Source organism: Dermochelys coriacea, chromosome 6, assembly GCF_009764565.3.
Source record: "Dermochelys coriacea isolate rDerCor1 chromosome 6, rDerCor1.pri.v4, whole genome shotgun sequence".
NCBI classification, from domain to species: Eukaryota; Metazoa; Chordata; order Testudines; family Dermochelyidae; genus Dermochelys; species Dermochelys coriacea.
In genome coordinates, this window is record NC_050073.1 from 20,047,624 (window position 1) to 20,060,479 (window position 12,856).

General features: G+C 40.2%; 1 protein-coding gene across 15 annotated transcripts in view; it reads left to right on the forward strand.

Moving 5' to 3' along the window:
• The window catches only part of BRSK2 (BR serine/threonine kinase 2), a 450,698-nt gene that overhangs the window by 404,838 nt on the left and 33,004 nt on the right, over window positions 1-12,856 (forward strand). For all 15 annotated transcript variants that reach the window (XM_038404500.2, XM_043517782.1, XM_043517775.1 and 12 more), the window contains one exon: window positions 7,830-7,890. In XM_038404500.2, the coding sequence (XP_038260428.1) occupies window positions 7,830-7,890 (61 nt within the window). The remainder of the gene's footprint in view (window positions 1-7,829; window positions 7,891-12,856) is intronic.

Genomic DNA, 12,856 nt, shown 5'->3' on the forward strand with positions numbered 1-12,856 from the left:
ATATTGATGATATCTTCATCATCTGGACCCATGGAAAAGAAGCTCTTGAGGAATTCCACCATGATTTCCACAATTTCCATCCCACCATCAACCTCAGCCTGGACCAGTCCACACAAGAGATCCACTTCCTGGACACTATGGTGCTAATAAGCGATGGTCACATAAACACCACCCTATATCGGAAACCTACTGACCGCTATTCCTACCTACATGCCTCTAGCTTTCATCCAGATCATACCACTCGATCCATTGTCTACAGCCAAGCGCTACGATATAACCGCATTTGCTCCAACCCCTCAGACAGAGACACACATCTACAAGATCTCTATCATGCATTCCTACAACTACAATACCCACCTGCTGAAGTGAAGAAACAGATTGACAGAGCCAGAAGAGTACCCAGAAGTCACCTACTACAGGACAGGCCCAACAAAGAAAACAACAGAACGCCACTAGCCATCACCTTCAGCCCCCAACTAAAACCTCTCCAACGCATCATCAAGGATCTACAACCTATCCTGAAGGACGACCCATCACTCTCACAGATCTTGGGAGACAGACCAGTCCTTGCTTACAGACAGTCCCCCAATCTGAAGCAAATACTCACCAGCAACCACACACCACACAACAGAACCACTAACCCAGGAACCTATCCTTGCAACAAAGCCCGTTGCCAACTCTGTCCACATATCTATTCAGGGGATACCATCACAGGGCCTAATCACATCAGCCACACTATCAGAGGCTCGTTCACCTGCGCATCTACCAATGTGATATATGCCATCATGTGCCAGCAATGCCCCTCTGCCATGTACATTGGCCAAACTGGACAGTCTCTACGTAAAAGAATGAATGGACACAAATCAGACGTCAAGAATTATAACATTCAAAAACCAGTTGGAGAACACTTCAATCTCTCTGGTCACTCGATCACAGACCTAAGAGTGGCTATACTTCAACAAAAAAGCTTCAAAAACAGACTCCAACGAGAGACTGCTGAATTGGAATTAATTTGCAAACTGGATACAATTAACTTAGGCTTGAATAGAGACTGGGAATGGATGAGTCATTACACAAAGTAAAACTATTTCCCCATGGTATTTCTCCCTCCCACCCCACCCCCCACTGTTCCTCTGATATTCTTGTTAACTGCTGGAATTAGCCTACCTTGCTTGTCACCATGAAAGGTTTTCCTCCTTTCCCCCCCCTGCTGCTAGTGATGGCTTATCTTAAGTGATCACTCTCCTTACAGTGTGTATGATAAACCCATTGTTTCATGTTCTCTGTGTGTGTGTATATAAATCTCTCCTCTGTTTTTTCCACCAAATGCATCCGATGAAAGCTTATGCTCTAATAAATCTGTTAGTCTCTAAGGTGCCACAAGTACTCCTTTTCTTTTTACTCGGGTCAGTAACATACATATAACATCTCTTAGTGATTTATTAACCCTTTATAAAACAATTATAAATGGAACCTTAATATAAAGTGTAACTGGGATATTCTAATTAAACAAGATTATGCTGTTTAATATCACTAGGGTGTGCAGAAGGACGCAAGTCCCCTCTCCCGCACCTCTTTTCCCCATGTGTGTCTGTATCCAAGGGCCTGATCCTGCAGACATCTACTACATGGTGTAGGACTTACTACCATGATTAGACCCATTGACTTCACTTTAGCAATTCCGGGTAGCAAATGTGCCCTCTAGTAAAAATTAAGATTGGGGCATAAGACAATACAACACCACACTCTGAGGTGCCATCCTGATATTATATAATTGGTTGTATCCCTGCTATTTATTACTCTTGTGATCAACTTTGCACAGGGAAAAAATTGTTTCTGGTTGATGCTCAAAATTAAAAGCTAAAGAGAGATTAGGTAATAGAGCATGGCTTGGCATGTTTACAGACCAACCAGTCTACTGTCTCTTGGGTATTATATCATGTGGCATTCTGGAGGATTTCAGACCTTTTGTTGTGGTTTAGAAATCTTGATTTTTCATTTAAACAATCAAGTGAAAAACAAGAAGCTTAGTTTTTGTCTAATTTGATCTAATTTGTACTGTAAAAGAAATGAGCAAGTGACTGGCTTGGCAAGTTTGGCTGAGATTTTCAAAGCCACCTACAGAGTTTGGACAAATCCAAAATCTCAGCCACTGTTTGCACCAGGGATGCAAGTCTGACGCATTTACCATATGGTGCATGCATGCTGCAGGCTTCCATTCTTGGAAGCTTCTGGCTACGAACAGCTAAAATGCTGGTTGCAGGACTGTATCCTGCACTCACTAAACTCCATGGGCCGAGCCCATTTTGAAGGCCACAATACAAGGACCTAGGACCAAACTTACCCCATCCCGTAAAACTTTATTAGAAACGATCATTCTCCCAATATGAATTCACCACTGCTATGAGGCACTGAATTTTACCTTTGATCGTATTTTAAAAAATCTATGAGTTTTATTCAAAGAGAAACTGAGTGTAAAGTCTGATGTAGCTTCTACACTGGATTCTGTTTTTAATCAGAAGTAAAGCAATTATTTGGTGGTGCTTTTCAGGAACTGCCGACAGAAAAGAGACAAAACCAGTCTCTTGTCTTTTCTTAATTATAAAGGTTTTGAACAGTTTGAACAAATGAACCCCAGTATACTAGGAGTTAATGAGGTGCTTAGGTTGCTCACTGAGAGAATCAATAGGCCTGTGGTTATCTGAGAAGGTTACTAAGATCCAAGGGTAAATGGCATCGTACAGATTTTATTCGCGATTTGATTGGATGGTGCTAAAGAAGATGGCTTCACCAGAGGATGGGTATGAGAAATAGCAACAATTACATTTTAAAAAACTTTCTAAAATAGCTTGTTTCTGAAAAATATGTGGCCTATACAGAAAGGTGTGGTACGACGGCTAGCGTTTTCAAAAGCACTTCGGAGCAGAAAGCCCTTTGAAAATTAAAGGGACTTGTGCCGCTAAATGATTTAGGTGCTTTTGAAAATCCCACCTTAAAGGCTTTTTTCGGCACCTATTTAGGGTGGTGATAAATCACACCAGACTCTCCTGTGTAAATAGATACAGAGCAGGTCTACGCTACCGCTTAAGTCCATATAACTTACCTCACTCAGGTGTGAAAAAGGCATTGGTGCAGCAGCGCCAATGTAATGGTTCTAGTGTAGTCTAGCCCAAAGAGTGATGCCCAGAGTACTGGCACATGCACTATGTAAAACACTTTGAGATCTACCTGCATGTGGGAATGTAATAGAAATGTAAGGTGTTATTAATTATAAGGAATGGAGTTATTTGAGTAATTATACAAATGATACTTACCTTCCAATGATTCTTAATGGCTCTAGAGACTTTAAGATGGTTACACACTAACAGATATTTTCAGCTAAATAAACTTAGTTCATAATCATAGAGAAAAGATACTTTTCCTGCTCTGGTTTGCCATGTTCCTCCTTTTTCCCCACACAGTAAGATCGTTCGGAGTCTTCATTGTTCATGGGCTGCCTGCGGGGACTTCCACTTTCACTGTACAGTGATATATAGATGCAGATATTTAAATTCTTTCTATGCTTTCATCTTAACATTGCAGCATTGGGCCAGTTTTGATGACTGATGTTTGGCCCCTGCTCTGATTCTGTGCTCCTGGCTGACAGATGCAGAACGGTGCAAAGTCGTCCTGCAGTATTTTTTACAAGCTTTCTCAAAGAAGGTGGTCTAGGAGGGAAAAAAATCTCTCATTCTTGCTTGCTTTTTTTTTGGGTGAGAGCTGAAGAGCCACAAGTGAGTTTCCATAATCACTTGGGAATTGTGTCCCATTGGTAAATGCTGGAATTTGTTAGAAAGAGGAAGAAGCAGGTGAGAATTCTGGAAACTGTCCTTCCCCTTCATGTGAAGGGGAAAGATTTGAAAATGGTCAGCTCTCTTTTTTAAAGAGCATTAAAAATTGATCCATGCGCTCCCTAGATTCTGCCATGTGTTCCCAAACACAATTTCCAGTGTGAAAAAGCCAAGATACATTAAAGGATCTACTTTACCTCTTCTCTTGTTTCTTTATAAACCACCAGTAGCCACTCTGTGGAAATAAGGCTAATTGAATTAGTAGTAGTATGGATACTGAATGCATTTCCCATGAGATTTTATTCCAACCATCTCTTCTGACCTCTGCATCAGGCACCTAAGATTGGGGGAAGCTCAGTATATTACAGCTTCTTGCAAACCACTGTTTATGATAAGGAACAGGGGCTGGGAGATGGCGCCTGCTGTGTTGTTCCCCATGTATGTGTGACCACTTGTTTTTTTAATATGGGGAGAGGTTGGAATAAGAGTGGAGAAATCAGCATTTTTGGAAACAGACCTGATTGAGATCAGGTGGACAGAAGAAGGTTTGAAGCAACTATCCTGAAATTCAGGTGAATGTTAAAGATGAACTTCCAACCACGACTGAGTGTTGAGGGGATCAAAAGGCCAGGTACTTTGGTGCCTAAAGATGCAGATAGAAGCCTATGTGATTTTCAAAAGTGGAGCTCGTGTACAAAGCAGACCATACTCTGCTCTCATTTGCAATGGTGTAAACCCAAAATTACACCAATGTCCGCAATGGAGTTAAAGTGGGTTTACACCGGTAGAAGAGAATGCAAAGATTGGGCCAGTTTGTTTTGTATAGATGGCAGTGATGGATGGGCTGCACTGAGATGCAAGGAATGAATTCCATGGAGAGTTTCTGCACTGGACACAAATTGTCAGAATGGAGCTTATTGTATGTTAATTTAAACCTTCTTCCACTGCTCATCAATTTTGTTTGTAATGTTATAATTTTTTTTAAGAACAGATGGATGTAAAACATTTTGAATCTAAATTTATAATCTTATTCTTATATAATAGAGAGCGATACAATTGATACCCGGGGCAGGGACTCTAAATTAGCTTTGTGTTCTCTAGAAGGCTGTTTATACTTACAGGACTAATATATATAATGTATGTGCACATACCTAATAGGGCTGTCAAATGATTTTTAAAAATCTCAATTAAACTCAAGATTAAAAAAAACTTGCAATTAATTGCAGTTTTAATTGCACTGTTAAATAATAATAGAATACCAATTTAAATTGATTATCAATATTTTTGGATTTTTTTTCTACATTTTCAAATATATTGATTGCAATTACAACACAGAATACAAAGTGTACAGTGCTCACTTTATATGATTATTCTTATTACAAATATTTGCACCGTAAAAATGATAAACAAAAGAAATAATATTTTTCAGTTCACCTTTAGAGTCTACAAGTCCAAGCATGAAGGGGCATATGAATATTTAGCATTAATGGCACATAAATACCGGCTACAACCATGCCATGTGAACACCTATTCTCATTTTCAGGTGACGTGAATAAGAAACGGGCAGCATTATCTCCCGTAAAGGTAAACAAACTTGTTTGTCTTAGTGATTGGCTGAACAAGAAGCAGGATTGAGTGGACTTAAAGCCTCTAAAGTTTTACATTGTTTTGTTTTTGAGTGCAGTAATGTTAAAAAAAATCTATATTTGTAAATTTCACTTTTCCAACAAAGAGATTGCGCTATAGTACTTGTATGTGGTGAATAGAAAAATACGGTTTCTTTTGTTTATCATTTTACTGTGCAAATATTTGTAATAAAAAATAATCATATAAAGTGGCCACTGTACACTTTGTATTCTGCATTGTAATTGAAATCAATATATTTGAAAATGTAGAAAAAAAAAACAAAAATATTTATAATAAATTTAAATTGGTATTCTATTATTGTTTAACAGTGCGATTAAAACTGCTATTAATCGTGACTATTTATTTTTGTTAATCTAGTTAATTTATTTTGCATTAATCATATGCATTAACTGTGATTAATTGCTAGCCCTAATACCTATATATGCTTGTATATACACACATACACACACACCCCTCTATATGCGTGCACACACATATATGGTACTCACGGTTGGTAGGTCCAACTGTGAACAGAGATTTTTATATGTTAGTTGTTGGTTGGGTTGGTTCTCCAGTATAGTTTCCTCCTTCAGAAATTGTTCTTCAGGACCACCTATCCTTCCAGTTGAGGAGAGTTGAAAACAGCAGCCTTTAGAGCTGGTCAACGCTCTGGGTCAGTTGAACGTGGGAGCCACATGAAATGCTTTCTGCTATGAGGGACAGTTTTTGTCACTGCTTCTGTATTAATGTTCTCTGCTGTTGAGAAGTTCCATTGCTGAGCTGTTCATGTGTTTGGTCTGCATGGCCTTTCAGGTCAGAGCCACTGGTTTTGGCCCAAAGCATATGTATATTTTGATTGTTGTTATCTGCAGACAATTTTTGCAGAGGCCTTTGCTGGTGAATGTGATTCTGTATGGGTCACCTTGCTGGCAGGTGGAAGAGCAGGTTGGTCCCATAGGATGGACTTCACCTGAATACATTAGGGCTGTTGATCCCAAAATTGAGATTCTCATCATAGAATCATAGAATCATAGAATATCAGGGTTGGAAGGGACCCCAGAAGGTCATCTAGTCCAACCCCCTGCTCAAAGCAGGACCAAGTCCCAGTTAAATCATCCCAGCCAGGGCTTTGTCAAGCCTGACCTTAAAAACCTCTAAGGAAGGAGATTCTACCACCTCCCTAGGTAACGCATTCCAGTGTTTCACCACCCTCTTAGTGAAAAAGTTTTTCCTAATATCCAATCTAAACCTCCCCCATTGCAACTTGAGACCATTACTCCTCGTTCTGTCATCTGCTACCATTGAGAACAGTCTAGAGCCATCCTCTTTGAAACCCCCTTTCAGGTAGTTGAAAGCAGCTATCAAATCCCCTCTCATTCTTCTCTTCTGCAGACTAAAAGTAGTAGGAGGACTGGCAATCCCATAAGGGAGATCTCACTGGTGGGTAGAACAGCAGGCAATCACATAGGAGAGCTCACTGGTGGTTAAAAAGGTCTGTTATCCCATATGGGAACCCCATAAATGCTAGATTGAAGTGACACTGATCCTGTATAGACTTTATCAATGGCCAGAAAGGTCATTGCTTCCACAGGGCGACCTAATGGGTGGGCAAAGGCCGGGTGATCCCATAAGAGGAGCTGTTCTAGTGAACAGAAGAGTTGAGGTTTCCATAGAGAGGAGCTCTCCAGTGGGCAAAAGGTCCCCTAGGGGAAGTTCCTGAGAGGGCAGAAGAGATCTGTGATTTCAGATGCAAATCTCACTGGAGAGCTAAGGGGATGGCATCATGGTGAAGTTAGAAATGGTGGCTCAGCATCAAATAACTAGTCACTGTAGTCCTGAGCTTTGGTTTCACTGGGACAGGCCTCTGATTTAAGAAAATAGTGTGTCTGAGGCACTGCAGATTTGAACTTTTTTGGTGCCTGGTAGAATTTTCTGCTCTTGAGAGTTATGCAAACAGTGGTTTTCCATATCTCTGGGATCTTTTCCTCGGGCACAGCAAATGGAACTATGCAGAGAGAATTCTCACCACCAGTACTGGGCTTAGGATAACCGCTTTTGCCATGATCTGTTTAGTGTACACCGGCAGGAAGCAGTATCTGGCCATGCACAAATACTCATGACCCCGAAGTGGGTCGCATTGCACAGCTCCACTAACGGGTCACGGGATCCTCTCTGTGTGAACATAATTTCTTAGAGGATGGAGTTGAAAGGTGTGTCATGTAGTGAGAGGGTAAGGAAGAGTCATGTGCTTTTCCTGTGGAAAGCCTCCCTCCTGCTCCTCACCTCATGCCTGTGCATGTGGTGGCTGGTGTTCAATGGATGTTCCTTGCCCAGGGTTTCTGAGGGCCATCTCTCCCTGTTGTGTTCACTCAGGTCTCGGTCGATCAGCGGAGCTTCATCTGGTCTCTCCACCAGCCCCCTCAGCAGTCCAAGGGTAAGTGGCATTACTTCAGGATCTGTGGGTACCATTCCCTCAGACAATCTCAGTGCTTTTTGGCTTCTATGCCTGTAGAGCTGTGGTTATTTGTGGGGTGTTTTATTTTTCCTTGGTTGGTTGTAAATTTGCTTGAAATGGGGAGATATTGATTATAAATTCATGTGCAGCATCTCTTACCCTACATACGTTTTCTGTGCTACCCGAGGTGGTGCAGGAGTCTCTCTATGGCCCTGTCCATCCTCAGCCTCGTAACCACATTTAGGACCAAACATGGCTGGGACATATAACACCCCGTTGGGTTGTCTATAGCACGCCTTCAGCTAATACAATGCTTGTAACAAAGTCACAGTGAAGCACCATACCATGTCACTTTAGTTCTGCTTAGTATAGATCCATGCTTGACTGACATGGGTCTAGCTAGAATGGGGATGTTACTGAATATGGTAGTAAGCACCCTGGTTTGGTGCTCTAGGGAGGAGTGGGCTTCGGGCGGGGAGAAATTATATGGATTTGAGGGCTGAAGAGAAATAAGAAATTGGCACATCACAAGACTGGGGTCTCTGAGGAAACACAGAGTACTCACTTCTGTTTCCTGTCAATGAGCCAAACCCTGAGGTCTTTACTAAGTATTTAGCCAGTCCCTACTGAGGCAAAGGTCCCTTTCATTTCAGTGGCAGCTCACCTACCTAAGGATTGAGTACAACATCAGGGAATCATTCCCCAGGATCGGTGCACACACTGTCCGCTCCTCACATGGGTCTTCCCTTCTTGTATCTGGGGTTGGGAGGAGAGCAGTGAAAGACAGCTCCCTGTATGACACCATCACCACCAGCCTGGGAGCCAGCTCAGGTCTGGAGATCTATGCATGCGTAATAGAAAAGCGATGTGGGATGGCTTGGGGGGACTCACATCCTACCGCAGCCCCCTGCAATATACAATAAACTTCCCACAAAGCTATTATAGTCAGAGGGTGCACTTACTAATGCACAGAGGCCTCACTGTGGGGGGCAGCCTCTCTTGGAGTGGGGATGAGGATTCCAGGCATGGCATCTGGCAAAGAGAGCTTTGTCAATGTAGCCCCATGCCCCAAGCTGCAGCAGAATGATAGGTGCTCATTGAAAAGCTCATGGGGCTATGTCGATGTCTGGCCCAGAATGTTTCAGGGAACCTCACAGCCCTTCCTAGGCCCCACTCCCAGCAGTTGTTTCCATGAGACGGTGAGTGCACTCCCATCCTGTGTAAGCACTTAAGGATGTGTAGATAACTCCAACACCTCAAGCATTTCAGATTGCTATTTTCCCTAAACAGTCAGGTATAATTCATATTTTTATAGGGACATTGTCAAGTACGGGTTTTTAGCTTTGCAGACTTTCCAGCCTCACCATTGTTTCAACTATTTTCTTAAGAGCATCCAATTTCCAAAACCTTTTCCCATCAATTTTTCTCCTGTTTCGAAACTGGCAGACATTTGATTTTGTTCCTCCATGTCTTTAATACACCAGGAATCAACAAAGCTCCATTTCATAAGGTTCCTATTCTGTGCACTGGCCTCTCTGTTGTCAGCAGGACTGGCCAGAATTCTGAGAATAATATTAACTGCTGCTCCAGAATAAGTGGGAAAACGCACAAAAATAGCATCCAGTCCTGCAAACCCTAGTCATGTGAGTAATTCTTTCTCATGAGCAATTGCATTGATGTCAGTGGGACTATTTGGGTGAGTAAGAACTTCTCACATGAGTAAGGGTAGCAGATCTGGTCTACAGTGACTATTCTTTATAATTATTACTTAGGAGCAATTGATTAAATGCTTTTAAAAATCTATTTAGCAGCCAGGTGGCATTCTCAGAAGACCATAACCATTTTAAGGTGGTCAGATTTTGGTCTTAAAGGGACACTGTTGGGTTAAAAATCATATAGTTTAAAAAAAGTGTCCTTACTTATGCTTTTAGTAGCACCTGAGGTTATTGAAAAGGAAAGTATTTTCAAAATCAAATGTTTTTCACTATTTACACTGCTTGGGCTCAGTACTGCACCATGCTGAATTCAAGGACAGTTGAAAATGCTTGAAGCGCCCAAGATTAGGATCATGGTTTACTTTGTTGCACCTCTCTAACCTGAAGCAATGAGAAGACACCAGTCAATTTAGTAGACCAAATTAGGCTCTTGGTTAAACTGGTATAAATCTATTGAAGTTAATGGTATTACTTCAGGTTTTTAGTGGTTTAACAGAGTGCAGAATGGCTTTATTTCTTGTAAGCTTGATTCTCATGCTGTCATACATTGATTATGTGAGCTGTACAAATTGCAGGGGAATGCTTATAATTATTGCTTTTAACCCTGTTTTTGTTGGAATTAATTATAAATGGAGAATGATCTCTTCCTGATAGTGACCAGCATGAATTAGCCACATTCCTCATCTCTTTGTCCTTACATTCCTAATGGTGATTTGGAATTCATCAAAAGAGACAGGTTGTCTTAATTTTAAAGTGTTTTACAAAACCTAATATTAATAGAAATATTTTAATGTATTGGTTTTCCTTTAATTTTCAGAGTCTGATCCAATGTCCATTGAAGTCAGTGGGAAACCTCCCCTTGAATTTAGAGGGCTTTGAATCAGACCATCAGTGCAAACAGTTTTATTTGTTTGGCTTTAAACATTCCCCTGCATTTTTAAACATTGCAGCCTGGTGCTAGTACTTGAGAACCAGTCTGGTTTCCTTTCTGTGATTTGGGGATGCGATTGCTTTTACATCATATGTATGCACAATGAGGCTGGATTAGAGCCTTTAGAGGCTACAGCAGTATTAATAATGAATATAATAAAATATATTTGTTATGGCCACAAATGAGCAAGCTGAGTGCAGGGCCAAGAATAAACAAAGAGTATAAATGGTGAATTTTTACAATTATTTCAGTGCTTGTAATGTAGGATGTTATTACTAGGGCTGTTGATTAATCATAGTTAACTCACGTGATTAACTCAAAAAAATTAATCGCAATTAAAAAAATTAATTGAGATTAATCACAGTTTTGATTGCACTGTTAAACAATAGAATACCAGTTGGTTGTTTTGGATGTTTTTCTACATTTTCAAATATATTGATTTCAATTACAACACAAAATACAAAGTGCACAGTGTTCACTTTATATTATTATTTTTATTATAAATATTTGCATTGTAAAAATGATAAACAAAATAAATAGTATTTTTCAATTCACCTCATACAAGTACTGTAGTGCAATCTTTTCATCATGAAAGTGCAACTTACAAATGTAGATTTTTTTTGTAACATAACTTCACTCAAAAACAAAACAATGTAAAACTTTAGAGCCTACAAGTCCACTCAGTCCTACTTCTTAGAATCATAGAATATCAGGGTTGGAAGGGACCTCAGGAGATCATCTAGTCCAACCCCCTGCTCAAAGCAGGCACAATCACCAATTTTTGCCCCAGATCCCTAAATGGCCCCCTCAAGGATTGAACTCACAACCCTGGGTTTAGCAGGCCAATGCTCAAACCACTGAGCTATCCCTTCCCCCTAATTGTCCCCTTGTTCAGACAATCATTAAGAGAAACAAGTTTGTTTACATTTACAGGAGATAACTCTGCCCGCTTCTTATTTACAAAGTGAGAACATGTGTTCACATGGCATTTTTGTAGCCAGCATTGCAAGGTATTTATGTGCCAGATATGCTAAATATTTGTATGCCCCCTTCATGCTTCGGCCACCATTCCAGAGGACATGCTTCCATGCTGATGATGCTCGTTAAAAAAATAATCTGTTAATTTGATTTGTGACTGAACTCCTTGGGGGAGAATTGTATGTCTCCTCCTCTGTTTTACCTGCATTCTGCCATATATTTCATGTTATAACAGTCTCGGATGATGACCCAGCACATGTTGTTCACTTAAGAACACTTTCACTGCAGTTTTGATAAAACGCAAAGAAGGTACCAATGTGAGATTTCTAAAGATAGCTACAGCACTCGCTCCAAGGTTTAAGACTCAGAAGTGCCTTCCAAAATCTGAGTGGGACAAGGTGTGGAGCATGCTTTCAGAAGTCTTAAAACAGCGACATCCTGATGCAGATATTATAGAAACCAAACCACCAAAAAAGAAAATCAACCTTCAGCTGGTGGCATCTGACTCAGATGATGAAAATGAACATGCATCAGTCCATACTGCTTTCGATTGTTATTGAGCAGGACTCGTCATCAGCATGGATGCATATCTTCTGGAAAAGTGGTGGAAGCATGAAGGGACATATGACTCTTTCGTGCATCTGACACTTAAATATCTTGCAACACCAACTAGAACAGTGCCATGCAAATGCCTGTTCTCACTTTCAGGTAACATTGTAAACAAGAAGCAGGCAGCATTATCTCTTGCAAATGTAAACAAACTTGTTTGTCTTAGCGATCGGCTGAACAAGAAGTAGGACTGAGTGGACTTGGAGGCTCTAAAGTTTTACATTGTTTTATTTTTAATGGAATTATTTTTTGTACATAATTCTACATTTGTAAGTTCAGCTTTCATGATAGAGATTGCACTGCAGTACTTGTATGAGATGAATTGAAAAATACTATTTCTTTTGTTTTTACAGTACAAATATTTGTAATAAAAAATAAATATAAAGTGAGCACTATACACTTTGTATTCTGTGTTTAATTGAAATCAATATATTTTAAAATGTACAAAACAGCCAAAAAGATGTAAATAAATGGTATTTGATTATTGTTTAACAGCACGATTAATTTTTTAATCGTGCAATTAATCGCGATTAATATTTTTAATCGCTTGACAGCCCTAGTTATTACCAATATGTAAGGTAATTCATTTTGTTTTTAAAATGTGTTTTTATCCTGCCAATATCCCTTTAAAAGGATTTTGCTCCCTGAGTGTATGTATTACCCTGTTAACTGAACTCATCTGAACTACCTTTCCTAGACAGCCCCTGCAACT